At 51.4% G+C, this 14,933-nt stretch overlaps 1 protein-coding gene and 1 long non-coding RNA gene across 5 annotated transcripts in view; both read right to left on the bottom strand.

The window, feature by feature from the left end:
- Window positions 1-14,933, bottom strand: part of CACNB4 (calcium voltage-gated channel auxiliary subunit beta 4) — a 65,659-nt gene that overhangs the window by 50,479 nt on the left and 247 nt on the right. For all 4 annotated transcript variants that reach the window (XR_005267202.2, XR_005267201.2, XM_038182401.2 and 1 more), the window contains exon 2: window positions 14,761-14,844. Coding sequence is in view for 2 of the 4 variants with exons in the window: in XM_038182401.2 (XP_038038329.1) it covers window positions 14,761-14,844 (84 nt within the window). In the remaining 2 variants the exon portion in view is untranslated. The remainder of the gene's footprint in view (window positions 1-14,760; window positions 14,845-14,933) is intronic.
- On the bottom strand, window positions 1,614-12,304 carry LOC140002973 (uncharacterized). Its single transcript, XR_011810808.1, has 3 exons — window positions 6,782-12,304; window positions 6,515-6,676; window positions 1,614-6,234 (listed from the first exon to the last, which is right to left on the bottom strand). It is a non-coding gene; the product is annotated as an uncharacterized lncRNA (long non-coding RNA).

Here is a 14,933-nt window from a genome sequence, read left to right as displayed (position 1 = left end):
ACGGCACTCCGACAGCGCAGCCTTTGGGCCCCACGCCTGCCAGCACTGCTTTCAGACCTGCTGCAGGGAGGAGAAACTGCTTCTGTTCCAGGTCAGAGCAGAAGTTAGGACTTGAACCCTCCTCACTGCTACTAAACCTTATCCTACAGTGACACATCACACATCTTAGGAGGGAATATTGCTGCCACCTCTTGGTTCAGCAGGATAATAATAGCAGAGTAAGATTACTGACTGCTGCTCTGCACATGGGGCACCTGAGCAGCTTCCCTTCCTCTCCCCCACACCCCTGGAAACCTCTGGTTTTAGGATGGCTTTCAAAAACGAGCTGGTACCAGGACAATCTGATGTTACTTCTGTTGACTTTGCCTGTCAAGTTGTAGGCCAAAGAATTTCACCTGTGCCCCCCAGCCCTGCACCAAGATCTGCAATTTTGTGTTAGAAAAAATTGCACTGGGGTGACAGGAGTTGCTGCCAGGAAGGCACCTGGTTTTCACTCGAAGGCGTCAGGAAAAAGGTGAGCTCGCTGCTGAGGCTGTCATCCAGCCTCTGCTCTGGGGAGGAGCTGCCGGCCGTTGTGTTAAAGCACCCCGAGCAAAGCCTATGAAGGTAGTTAAAAAAAAAAAAAAGTGAAAAACAGTTTATAAATTAAATCCTGTGCGGGCAGATATTGCAGCAGCAGCACAACCAGCAGCAGCCCCAGGGCTGGGAAGGGCCCCTGCAGCAGCTGACAGCACTACGCAGCATCGAAAGCTGGGGCACTGTGCACAAGTTCAGTCCAGCAGCCTTACAGGCTCAGTCGTGACCAAATAAAAATAAAAGGCTATTTATTAAACATGCTTAGTGTTTCTCATAGTGGCAGGAAACAAGCATGAAGGATTAAATAGTTCCTTTTGTCAGCGGGCTCGCTCCTTCCCACACACGTACGCTCTGCTCTCCCCAGTGGGTCTGAAAGCCCCGAATTCTGCATGCAGCTGATCCAGTTTTATTCATCTTGTGAAGAACACACCTAAAATTGAGTATCTAGCTCAAGAGGTGAAGCCTGATGGGCCTGATACATTCATAAGAACGTTTCCTTAAAATGCCAGATGTCTTTTTTTTTATGCAGATCGTAGAGCAGACATTTGGATGCCTTTATCTTAACTGAGCAATGATGCAGGAGTAGTGAAAATATTCTGCCTACCTGCAGCTCATTTCCCTCTTCCCCCGAGAATTACCAGCCAGTAGCTCCCAAAGTCCCCCCACCTTGCCACCATCCATGATACAGACCAAAACGCCGATTTTCAGAAAAGGAGAAGCTGTTTCCAGAAAAAGCTTTTGTTGTATGAAGAGTCGTAGGCACGGTTTGCCAACCACAACCAGCAAACAGCCTGAAAGTACCCTCAGACGCCAGCCTCACCTTCCCAGGGAACTCACCCTGCGGCCAGCCTGCTCGTTAGCCCCTTAGTGCAATTAATGCCCCCAGCTCCCCACGAGGAGCCCTCTGGCCTCCCCCTGAGCCCCAAAAGCCATGATCACCTTTACAGGGCGAGGAAGTCATTTGGCTTTGCTGGCAGTGCTGTGACACCTCGTGCTTTGCTTAACGCTTCAATCTCTGGAGGAAGGACAACACAAAAAAACATTAAAATCCGCTTTAATTCATCATTCCTGGCCAACACAGCTGGGGGAAACCACCCACAAAAATCAGAGCTGCAGAGCCCCTTGAAACAAGCATCGCTACGTGCACTGCCATCAAGTGACACCAAAGCAGCCCTTCTGGTATGACTGCAGCCAGCTTTCTCTTCCTATAGCGTGCACCAGTTAATAAGGGACAAAAACCTGGTTTTCTGCTGCTACGTGGCCTTCCACTGCTATTCTGAATGTGGGTTACCATGGCAATCGGCAGAACCCGGCACGGATTTGTTTCGTCAGACTTGCTGCACAATTTGGGGCACCCAGCTAAATACTAGCCTACTATTTCCTCCAGACACACTGGGCAGGGGAGCTTCCATGAAGCTCATGGTTTCACGAACAAACCCTCACAAAATGTGACAAATTAAAGCAATTACAATTATTTAGAACCGAGTTTAATTCCACGAGCACGTAGGAGTGTTTACTGGGGTTTCAGGACTCCAAACAACTCCAGCTTTGGAGAATCTTCAACATTTCCTCCGTGCTCCCCATGCCTGGGGAGGAACCAGGGAATCACGAACCTGCACTCGCTGCCCGGGGCTTTGAGTGCAGCCAGTGCGGGACCCGCAGTGGTCCCACAACCCTGCCCCATACCTGGGAGATGCTGTAAATGCCCCAAAAATGCAGACAGCTGGAAAGCACGGAGTAACAGGGCTCACAAATGCCCAGGCAAAAGCTGGGTGCAGCACCCAAAGCTTTGGGCGCAGCACAGCAAGGGATGGGGCCGCTGCCTGCTGGCAAGTTACCCCTCCAGGACTGTTTTGTGGTTTAATATCAGGGTTCTCACAATTTCCTGTTGCCCAAACAGCAGAACCAGGCTAATTTGCATTAGCAAATCTGGGTTTCTTTGCCCTTTTTTTTTTTATTTGATAATTGAAAAGCCAAGAGTTTATACTTTAAAAAAAAAGATCTGGTTTAAGTTTACATAACTCCAGCTCTCAGCAATGCCACCGGTTTAGTGGTAAGTTACACGTGTATTTGTGGCCTGATAGCATGGAATTTTCTTCTTCTGGAAGTGTGAGCTGTAATCCCAACCCCTGTGCTTGGGACAAGCCTTCCTTGTGCCGCTGTGTGAGCCCAGCCTGCCACACCTCTCCCCTTGGCCTCGGCGGGGTGCTGAGGCTGGTCCTCTTCAGCTCCTTCCACACAAAGTACTTTGAATCCTGCCCAGAACTTCTGAACCATCTACATCCACATTTTGTAGCTTGACAGGATGGGAAATATTTAATTTAGGAAGTTAGCAAATGCTTTGTAGTTTTTTATTTGTCTTGTGCATTGCACAGCTGTAAATTCAAAGCAAGAGCCAGGGCTTGTGCCCTCGGCTCCAGAGACCAGAAAGCAAATTCCAAGATCTTGAGGTTGCTGAAGAGCAGCTTGAGCTAATTCCTGTCTCCTGAGCTAACCCAGGCATCTGATCACACATCCAGCACCACAAATTGCACCCCAAAACAAATCAGCAGGAGCAGCTCTCTGGAATTGAACTGTCTCGAGCTGGTGATGTTCGACTCTGAGCCAAGCCCTTTGCTGAGAACTTGAAAGCTTTAAAGATGGCCTTAAATTTCCCGAAAGGACACAGGCTCCAGGGCTCCGGCTGTGTGCTCGGTGAGGAGGGGATCGCAGCAAGCCGCAGTGCCAGCCCCATCGTGTGGCCTCGGCCAGAACTGCACGATTTCAGCCCACCCCGCAGTCATCCAGCTTGGTCCTGCAGGTTCATCCTGCCTGGAAGGCTAAGGAAGAGATCTGGGAACAGATCCCCAAGGACTACACACACCCCAGCTGGGGATTTGGAGGTGAGCCTCACAGGGCTAATTAAGAGGCGGGTGCCGGGAGGCAGCACCCCTCTGAGCCAGGCGTATCGTCCCGGGGAAGGGATGCTCAGCGCCAAACCTGCCTGAGAAAAAAGCACGGGTTGAAACCTGCTGAGGAGAGCAAAGGGATCCAGCTCCAACACCACAAGCTTCGGAAAAACCAAACGGGATTAAGGCTGGAAGTTATTCGCAGCTGGGTCAGCACACCTTCAGCACCTCCAGGAATTACAGACACGCAGGAGCCTGAGACCCAAAAGCTAAAGCAGTGAGCTGAGAAGTCATGAAGGCACCAGCCAGCAGCACAAGGAAATACGTACAGAATTAGGCTATCAGGAAGTGGAAAGAGAGAAATTGGCCAGCCTGTGGCTGGTGGGCTTAAGAGCCATTCACATGTATATTGAAAACAGAACATTAAATAGGTTGTAAAAGACTTCGTGTGTAGCTTCTGCAACTCTAGGAGTAATAGCGGTGACACGGAGGGGAGTACTAACGCAGAGAAGACACGGCTATGAACAAGAGCTGTTCTCCTGTATTTAGAGATAAATAATGTGACATTCACATCTATCAGTTCCAAATGCCTTTTCCTCTACGAATAAGAATGAAACAAAAGTAACAACAACCACTAGTTTTTGGGTTGTCATACACAATCTTCACCCAGGCGTACTACTAAAATTGGCTGAGGAGCTCTCCGAATTGTTACAAATTGACGGCTTATTTTTAAGTAAGCCTTGAAACGCTGAGGAACTTCCAAAGGACGAGGAGTGAGGCAGCAGCGTGTAAATACTGAACCCGTGCTGTGTCGCTGGCACCCCTTAGCATACTGCTGGGTAGCACAATACGTTGTCCATCCTCGTGGAGCCCTTCCAGGCCAAGCTGCACGCTCCGGCACTACCAACAGCCTACAAATCAGCAACAGAAGGCTTCACGAGACCAGACTACACAAACCCGAGATTTTCTAACCTCATTGCTTAGGAAATCTGAACCAGCAACTGCATCATTCCCCAGCCAGTTGGATTTCATTTCCCCGTTGCACACCAAATTGCTTCAGGGGCCGTTCCCACAAGCGGTTTTTCCTTCATGTATCACGGTGTAGACGTGCAGGGGCAGCAAACTTCAGTTTTAATGCCAATGGCAGGCAGGGGACACATACTCTGCATTATTGGCACAGGCAGTCCTGCCTGTTTCGCCATTGAAGAACCTCAGTGATTTCAGCAGGAGCAGGACAGAGCAAAAGAGATTTGGCCCCAGGTATTCAATCGCTGGTTGCTTAAGTGCAGCAAAGGAAAAGAAACATTGTGCTTAAAAAAATAAAGGAGAAAAGGAAAAATAAATCCTCAAGAAATTATACGTGAGACCTGCTCTGCCCCTCCATATATAGGGTCACTCCTGATACACGGTAAAACACACCGTGTCTCTCTCCAGCACCCTGAAATCCCTTTTCCCCATCCGTGCCAAACGAGAAGCTGCCCTCCTCGCCAGCTGAAGCCCCCACAGCCGCAGCCTCGTGCCGTCGCACTCCCCGGCGTGCCCACGCTGCTGCGCCCACACCTTCACTGCCATGAAAATCACACTTCTCCCAGCTCGCTCCTTCTCTAAGGCGCCGCATCCCCATGGCAGGCTGATATCAGCCCCAGAGCTGTTTCATCTCCCTGTCTTCTGTGAATCCTTCACCTCTCGGGTCCTCCTCTCTGCACTGTTGCTCCCTTCCAGAAGCACCCCGTGGCCGTGGTGCTTGCAGCCTGTCTCACAGCAGGACCAGCCTTCTTTCCTTTCTTCATCACCTTCTTATTGCTGTGCTCAAAGAAAGGTTTCTCTCTGCCCTTCACCCAGGGTGAAGGCTACAGCCCTGAGGACTCCGATGGCTGTAGCTTGCAGGGAGATAACCCAAGAGGCAGCTGCATCCCCACGAGCACGCCTGTATTCACACGTCCCCTTACTACAGCTGCCAAGGGATCTCTCCAGAGAGCTCCGAAGCACGAGATGCGAGCTCTCACGTGGGAGTGCTCTGGGAGGAGTAGTAAATTTAGGAGCCCCTCTTCAGAGCAGGGTCTTCGAAGCACAGGTCTGTCGTGAGGAAAATAAAGAAACATCCGGAGCTGCGCGTTCAGCAGGGGTTTACAGCTGATCTAAAAATAAAGGTGGGGCAAAAGGGAGACATTTGAGTCAATGTATGTACTGTAGAAATTTAGGGCATGATTCATTAGCCAAAAAAATCCGAACACCCTCTGCAGCTATTTTCAAGGAGGTACATGCATAATTTATGTGGAACACGAGTGGGCTGCGATTTCCCCCACACTGCTTCTGCATAAATTACACCGGCTTGTAATTCATCACACTTCTGTTTTCCTGCATGTAAGCGGTAACCTCTCATTTCACCAGCACGGAAAGCAGAGGCATCTGCCAGGAGGACGGTGAGGCACCCGCAGGTGAAACCATTGCAGGTTTGAAACGTGTGCGTGGTCCCAGGCAAGTGGAAAAGGGACGGTCTTCCTGGACGAGGCTCATGGTGTGGGGACCCTTCATTGCTGTTTCATTGCTGATTCCAAGAGTTAACGAAGTGCAGAAGTCTCTCTAAGCCACTCTCAGAGAGGACCCAAAGCACAAGATAACACAAAGTTTAAAACACCAGGAGATTTGTCACGGAGGGATGTCAGCTGCTCAATCACTTGTTAATGGTTTAAATCAGAAAAATCCTGAAGTGTATCAAATGAAGAAATAAAACCCCTCGGCTTCTAGCAAGGATAAAACCTGCCTGAACCTGAAACGCAGAACAAAAGCTCTGTTAGGAGCAACTACACAATTCACGGAGCAGAGCACAAAACCTTGCAGAAGCCTTGTGATGCGAGCAGCAAGAGGGCCTGGATGGAGGGCGCAGTGCTCCATGGGCAGCAGCTGGCCCCATTGTGCAGAAAACGCCTCCACGAGCAAAGAAAGAAAAGCAGAGAATGCAGAAATGTGGTGGTTGTGTAAGAAATTCTAATACGAAATAGGAAGCTTGCACAAAGATGCCCACCAGGGACAGCAGCACCCTTCTGTACCTCCACGTCTGACAAGAGAGGACCCGGCCTTCGAAATGAAGTGGCAGAGGGACGGGTAGGGATGGAGGAGGCACACGGCACAGCAGGGACACACCACGTCCGTGCCACTCTTCACGCTCTTCTTGGGGAGACAATCAGCCTACAAAGTACTTCCTTCAGCACCTGTCATGAGAGGCAAGTTCGTTAAAACATCCCCAGGAAGGCAGGCCTGGAAATGCAGTCAAACACACGGGTGTGCTCTGCCTGGCACTGCTGACATCATTTTACCTTTTTAAACGCACTTTCCTGCTCTGAAAATTGTGTTTGACAGCAAAAGCTGCCTGCCTCCTGCCTCCTGATTACTGCTAAGAATAAAGCACCCGCACCCAAGTGTCCTCTCCTGTACCACAACTTGAGGTCAGCTCGCCAATAACACTGCCAATTCTTGCTCTGGCTGAAAAAAAATAGAAGAAAAGAATAAAGAGGAATGCAAAACCAGAAATGAACGGCCAAGAGCTGCCTGTATCTTCCATCTCCTGCACCTCAAAGTGGCAGTCCCCTGCCACACAGCCTCCTGTAAGCAGGCAGCACACCCTGAGCTCCCAACGAGGAGGAGTAAAGCTGGAGAAGACAGTAACTGTGCAACGTTTCCCATTCTGAAAAGTCTCCACTAACATTTTTTGTTCGTATGCTCCTTGTTCTGCAAACCAGCTAAGGACATGTTCTGCCCCAGCTTCTCAATCTCTCTTTTCTCCTCTCCTTTTTTCCTCTGCCCCCTTTTTTTATTTGTTTTTAAACTTTTCCTCATCCCTTCACATCACTCCATGACTTTGATGGTGGCACCCCACGGACTGGGCAGCCCTCATCAACCAGGGAGCAGTCAGTTTTAAGCAAGAAATGCAGGATACGACACACACACACACACACAGAACAACATTTCTAGAAAGAAAACAACAAAAAAATAACCCGGAACGTCCACAGTGAAATTTACAGCAGTTCATTACATCGGTGTTTGCTGGATTGGGCAGCCCCAGCCCCAGAAAGCTGCAGAGGATGCGAGATGAACGGCTGGCTGGCAGGTTAATGCACCTCAGGCCATTAACCCCACCTGGCCATTAAACCTAAGAAATGGCTTTTGTGCTGAGTTTTTTTTTTCCTTAATAATTTCAAGAAGGATAAAAGAGAGGAAAAAAGAACGCCAGCTGATGAAACTTCTCCTAACGAGGAGGTGGCTGGCCGTGGAGCTGAGGTGGACGGGAGGCGGTGGTGGTGCAAGAACAGCGGCTCCCTCCCAGCTCCATGCCCCACGGCCACGTACCGACAGCAGGGGCTTGCCCCGATATTCTGTAGGTGAATACACTTGATCGGCTACCAAAATCCCTTCCTAACCGTTCTCGGCTAGCAGGCAAGCGTGACAAAGCCCAGAGATCCTGCTAACATCTTCGGGGGCTGAGGAAGCTCCGATCCAAGCCTAAGCACGCCAGATTTCATTTTGCTGGAGCTCTGCTGTGTGATTTTCCCCAAGAGCAGAAATGTGAAAATTACACACATCAGGCTGCCCCGCGTCGCCCCGAAACCAGCACAAAGGAGCCACGGAGCTGGTTTTCCAACTCCGCAGGTCACCCGCGACCCGAGGACTTTAGGAAGCAGCTATTTCTGTCAGCGCCACGTTCTCCTCGAAGCACCAGGACGCCGTGTAACAAGCACGGGGTTGGAGTCCCATGCAATCATCTCGGCTTCCTCCACATTCAGCACAGACAATCGCAGCGCGATTGCATTTGACACGAGCTCCCGGTGTCCATAGAAACTGCCTGACAGCACCCGCAGCCCTCCCGAAAGCCGCTCTCCTTCCCCACGCGGTGCTGCGAGCCCCGGCCCTGGCTGCTGTGTGAGCTGCTGCCCCGTGGAGGACACGCCGGGGGAACAACCCCAGGGCACAGACCCCCGGCGAGGCTGCGGCCGGGACGCCGAAGGCCAGGGGAAGGCTCAGGGCTCCTGGGGTGCTGGAGCTCCGAGCCCCCGTGGAGGATTTTCACCTGCTTGGCCACCCAGCAGCACGCACCGGGTGCTGCCCTCGTGTCCCGAGCAGTTCTGCACCTCCTGTGTCACTGAGACACCCCCGTGGGATAAGGGGAATGCATTTATAGGTCACACCGGGAGGATACGTGGAGACAAACACCCACCCCACGCACAGAGACGGGCAGCTCCCAGCCACAGGGAATTTTGGACGGGGAAGAGCCAAACCCTAAGTTTTTTTATCCGTACCTACGCTGCCTCTGCTATTAATATCTGACTTCTCTCGTGTGACTTTAGGCTATTTTAAAAATGAAACCTTGTTCCCATGGAGACAGTAAGCCGGCCAGCACATCTGCTGGAGAAGAGGGGATACAATTTTTAAGTGAGATTTTAAAGGTTTGGGCTTCCAGGAAGCCGTGCCAGCGGCTCCACCAAGCACCCAGAAGGGACGCTGTTGGTGTAAGGAGCTGTCACCTACACCATCTCCCTCCCCTACACCATCTCCGATGCTCTCGTTCTTCAACCCACCCTCCCCGCCACGTGCCATGCTTCTCATTAGAGAGCTGCTCGTTAGCTGAGCGTAACGAACCTGCCTCGACAGCTCCTAGGTGGCCCTGCACAAACCCAGACCCCACAGCTCGGGGATCTCCTCGTTTATTTATCAGCACCACGCAGTCACGATGGTTACTTGCTTGCAAACAACGACAGAAATCCTTTTCCTTTTCCAGCGGAAGACTTAATGGGAGCATAATTTGAGATTCAATTAGCGCATTAAGAAGCATTCAATTAAGCCTCCCGGTGACACAGACACAGATGAGGAACCGAAACTCGCGGGCAGCCTGCTGGCTTCCTCGCGGTGACGGCAGGACTACGGAGGGAAGCCACATTTCCTATTCTCTGCTTCCCAAGAAGAAAAGCCACGGAAGTTTCCCTCTGCTGCCATTTCAGACTGGTGAAGCTCACCCTGCAGCCACCCCTAACCCAAAAACCCAACCAAGGCAGGATTTTGGGAGGTGGGGATCAAGGCAGCCCCATGACAAAGGTGGGACAGCCAAACCTCCCGCTGTGCCCGACACGGAGACCAAGAAAGGAGGATGCTCCGAGGGACACTCCAAGTCTGCAGGAGAGGTTAAACCAAAGTCAGCAGGGTTTGAGTTAAAAGTTGCACCAGCTAAGCACAGGGATTTGAGAACAAAGGCGAGTTAAAACAATGCCGCCCTGCCACGAAGACGAGCCTCGCGTTCTGTGGAGATGGGGATGAATCTTTTATTCACCTGTCAAACGCTTTAACAGCTTCTAAATGCTGTATAGAAAAAAAATAATGATCCAGCCCTGTGTCGAAGGCATAATCAGATTCCATGACAGTAAGTTATATTTTAGAAATTAATGACTCATCGTAGAATTGAGCTCATCCTGGTAAATCGTGGAGATTCTGATCTGCTCCTTGCAGATCTGGGTTTTATCAATCTAAGCAGCGTTGGGGTGTGAGAAATGCCTGGTTCATTGCGCATGGACCGGACACTCAGCGTGACCCACCTCCCGCTATCAGGAATCTGTGTTACAGAAGACCAAGGTCTCAAGGTCATCCACTGATGGCTCACTACATCCTCAGGAAAACGGCTTTAAAACAAGAATTGAAAGGAAAAAAAGTTTATGAGAAGATCACTGCATCTGCCTATGTACATCGCTGATCGGCAAGGACCAAAATTAATTCCTCTGAACCGGGAGCAGGGATGAGATTGCTCTCAGTTTGGCAGCAGATCCCAGCACAGGCACCCTCCCACCCAGGATCACCACTTTACAGCACAGTCAGCAAATACCACCAACTGAAAAGCTCCAAATTGTACTTCTGGCCACGCAACGCTCTTGCAAAGTGCCGGTGCACAGCACTCAGCTGGCACTTTCCTGGGCAGACGACCCGACTCATGTGCTTCCCAGCTGAGAAGACACCTGAGATGGTAACTGGGTGCTTGGTTACGTGTCGTGTGTGCTGAGGGAAAGGCCCTCAGATGTTATCAACAACACAAAGGGCTCAGATGCCCTCAGGGCTTCCCAAATCTGATATACAAAAACTACTTTGTCTTGTCTGAACAAAGAGACACTGAACGTGGATGCCAGCATCCAGCTAGAGCACACCGCCTGGTCCCGCAGGGAGAACACCACAATCGCGTGTCCAGAGGCAGAGGAAAAAATAACCTGAAAACAAAGCAACAAAACCCTTTTGAGAGATATTCACTCTTTTTTCAACTATTAAAAACGTTGCCGTGGCTTAGGAGATGGTCAAATAGCAGAAGGCTTTCCTGTTTCCTTTTCCTCTCAGCATTACAGATGAAGAAGCAGCAAGCACAAGCACTACCAGGGATGCAATGTGGGGTTTAACTGTCTTAAAAGAAAACCAACTTTAACTTCTACTATATTTAAAAAATAATCAGCAAAACAAAAATCAGAAATAAAATTATGTCTAAATATGGCTTTACGTAGCTAGATGTGCTTGGAGCGGACAAGTACACTCCATCTGAAGTCTCTGGTAAGAGGTGAAGAGAATTTCCACTGACTGCTCTCTAGTCCAGTTACACAGACGGAGCCGTTTGCTGTGCTTCTCCTCCCCAAATTGTACCAGCACACACACAAAGGCTGCAGTGACTCCTGGCACACGCAGCTGGCAAGGAGGAGATGCAGTCTTTGCCCTGCCAGGACCCCCTGCAGCGAGGGAGCAGCCCCTGGGGCACTTCATCTGACGAGACTTTGGGCAACTTCTGTTGTTGTTCGCAGGTCACCCAACTTCTCTCAATGGAATTACTTGGAAGAAAGCACAGGCAACGAGAACGCTGCTACCAGAAGTCAAAGGAGAAAAAATACTCGCAGTACAAGTCGCCTCATGTCAACACAGGAGGTGGAAACAAAATCCTCGGGGAACAACAAACAAGCCAACACTGAATTATTATTACAGCCTTGGCAAAATTATCAGCGCGTGTTTTCAGCTGGCCTACTTCTTCTCCTATGCCACCAGGCTGATAATTGACTTCTGTCCCTTAAGGGACTTGTTAAATAGACTTGAGCAGCACCTGCCACGTAAGAAGAACAATTTTGTACCCCCGGCCTTCGCTCAAGCTCGGCGTTAACAGCTTCAGCACCAGGCCTGCTCGCAGCCTCGGCAGCACCCAAAACCTGCCGCATTTTGGGGCTGCTGGAGCTGCTCGGCTGCCCTGGTGTGGGCTGGACGGGGCTGAGCAGTGAGCAGCCCTCCTGCAGCAGCCAGAGGTGCCTGCAGCACACCGAGAGCAGCATCATGAGCTCTGTCCTGCTTTACCACCACCAAACTGTGCTGCAGGAGAGGAACACTTCCAGTTACCAAACTGGAGAACAGCTCCAGCCCTCTTCACAAATCAGCGCTGTAATTGATGGTTGTTACTGGCATTAAGCTAAACATTCATCCCCACGGACCCTAAAGCAATTTAGCCTGGAACTGTCCCCAGGTGAGCAGGAGGAGCACGGCTGCTGCCCACGGCCTTCCAGCAGGAACCTGCACGAGTTTCAGCCCCAGCGAGCACCTTGTGCTGCTGGTGGAGCAAAGCACAGAGGAGCAGGTCGCCCACCTTCTAACACGGGACCTAAACCAGCCCCACGCCGAGGGAAAGGCAACGTATTACCGCTTTGCACAACTCGCTGCCCTCCCAAAGCCACCTGAAGGTCGCACGAGGCTACGAGTGACCTTACCCTCGGAGAAATCACCCTCTGATTGCCAGCCCTGCCTACCTGTCCCCACTCGTACATCGCTCAGTGCCTGTCCTGCAGCGCAGCAAGAGGCAATTAGGGGCACTGTCAGCTTTCCACACGCACGGTACATTTGTAGCTCTGCTGTTGCTGACACACAGGAGACTGACACAGCGACTGCCCGTGCTTATCCCCACCCAGTCTTGACAAAAACACAAACTCAGAAGCTTGTCCAAACATTATTCTGGCACTAAGCTGGACTGACCGATGAATTGAAACCAAAAGTTACATGTGACGTAATGAAAAGTCGAGTAAAGAGCTCAAGGCTGGGGGACCTGTGCATCCCCTCACACAAAAAGGAGGAAAAGAATAAAATATCCACTGGTATTGTGAAAACTACTCCACACCTCACAACACATAGGAGATCCAAAACAGAATTAACCTCCTCCGAGGCACTTCTTGCAAATCTTACTAACAGAATTTATCTTTCTTTTAATTACACTTACACCTCCAACATTACGTGAAGGCCATTCCTGCTATCAGGACTTGCTTTCCACTTCTCAAAGAAAAAAAGCTACCCCTGAAGTGCTCGTTCCAGCACTCAGGGAGCAGCAGGAACACCGCAGCGTGTACAGGAGTGGCGAGGAGCAGGATTTCCACATGGTGAGGAACATCACACTGAACACACAGGAAGAACTAACGCGACCCTTTCCTAAGCACTTCTTTGATGCAGCTCCTCTACTCACGCTCCCTCAGCAAGGGGAAGGTGGGAGGCAACCCAAGTTGCTCAGCTCACACAATCCAAGTGAAACCTTCCCACTGATCTCATGCAGGGAGCTAACGCGCTTGCCTGCTCAGAAGGTCTCCAGGTACAGAATGACCGTGGATCTCCTGCCGTCCGAAAACGCTGCGGTCTGAAATGTCATCTCAGAGAGTGACTAAAATAAACTCATCTACCTGGCTTTTCGGAAAGGACCGACGTTCAGGAACGCAGCTGCCCTCATTCTCCCTCAGACGTGTGTTCTCACCGCCTGCAACACGTGCTTACAAACGGTGCCTGTGGCTACAGCAGCGTGGAGAGCACAGCAAATATCATGTGCACAGCATCCACGGGAGGATCTGAAGGTCTGAACCCAAACCTTGGAAGCCACAGAGGACAGGCAAATAATCCTGGCACACTGCAACTTCCATCCCAATTCATCCAATTGTAGGGCTGCAAGAATTGCAAAATATTATTTATTACACTGCCACATCAAAATGAGCCTTAGATGTTTGGCAGTGCCCCTCAGAAGCACTATGACCTGTGTAGCACGCACTACTATCCTGTCAAGGGGGGATTTCAAAAGTAAATACAAGTTTCCACATCTTCCCCAAAAAGCACCAAACACTGAATCCCACAGCGCCTCCAGAGCACAACGAGTCCTAAGCCATGAAAACCAAAAAGACCAAAAAAAAGACCAAAAAAAGTGCAAAGCAGAAGAAACATTCAGCATGTTTGGAACACAGCTGAGACATTTGATGCCACCTCATTCACCCATCACATCCAGCAGCTTTCCCCAGGCACTGCCGTGAGCGCTGCCAGCTGCAGGCTGTCGGTGCCAGGCAGCGCAGGCTGGCTCCCTCGGACATCCCATGCTCAGGAACGACCCCAGTTCCCCTCGGGGTGTCTCAGTCCCAAGCCCTTCGTGAGCACCACACCCATGAACCACTTGAGGAGGCATTTCCAACAGCCTGAAAATTCTCCGGGACATCCCCAGCCACGTGTGTCACCTGCTGAGCTACCACGGCGTGCTCACCCACCTGGCGGTGTCCTTCCATTTCCTTGGCGCTGTTGGATTTTTACTTCATTTGGCCACGATCCCTGCAGCTCCTCCTGCCCTGCTGGAAGTGAGGAAGGGCCGCGCTCCTTGGAGCAGCCCCACACCTCACACATCTCCACAGATGCTTCCCCGCTCAACATGGGACCTTCCCCGCTTGCCAAGGGCCCTCACCCACTCTCCTTCAGCTCCTTCACATTTCTACGAGCAGCACTGAGAAATCTGGGGGGGCGTGAAGCCACACGCCAAGGAGCCTTTCACCTCTTCCACTTCCCGAGCAGATTAATGATTTTACTCTGACCAACGCCACTCGGGACAGAAAGCGAGGCTTCGCCGGCTATGGCTGCTAGCTGCTGTTTTATCCAGGGAACTAGTTATTAGCAGGAGGCTTCGTCTAAATTGCTGTAACGCCGGGGGAAGCAGGGCTGGGTATAATTAGCAGCGAGCCCCTCAAGTCCTCACAGCAAGGAAGGCCAAAAAATGGGCTCCTGCTCCCTCAGGAATGGGGGTTTCTTGTCAGCACCGCCACACACAGCACCCCAAAACCACCCTGCGACCACCTCAGGGGGTGGAAATAACGATAACCCCACACAGGAGGAGCACACAGCGAGCGCTCACACAACTTCGCCAACTCCAAGCGAGCCCCGGGGGGGCGAGGGGGAGCCCCCCAGAGCCCCTTGAAGCCCCCTGAAGCCCCCCGGAGCCCCCTCAGCCGCTCACCTGCCTCAGGATGAAGCTGGTGGACGTGGTGCTGCCGTCGGAGCGCTTCAGGCGGCTGCGGCGGGTGGCCGTGCCCCTCGTCACCTGCGCCGGGGAAGGCGAAGACATCAGGGTCGTGCCCGCCTCAGCCCTGCCCGACCCGACCCAAACCGACCCGACCCGACCCAAGCCGG

This window comes from Anas platyrhynchos, chromosome 7 (genome assembly GCF_047663525.1).
Source record: "Anas platyrhynchos isolate ZD024472 breed Pekin duck chromosome 7, IASCAAS_PekinDuck_T2T, whole genome shotgun sequence".
NCBI lineage: Eukaryota > Metazoa > Chordata > Aves > Anseriformes > Anatidae > Anas > Anas platyrhynchos.
Note: the sequence above shows the minus strand (reverse complement) of the source record. Positions and strands in the feature narration are given on the sequence as shown.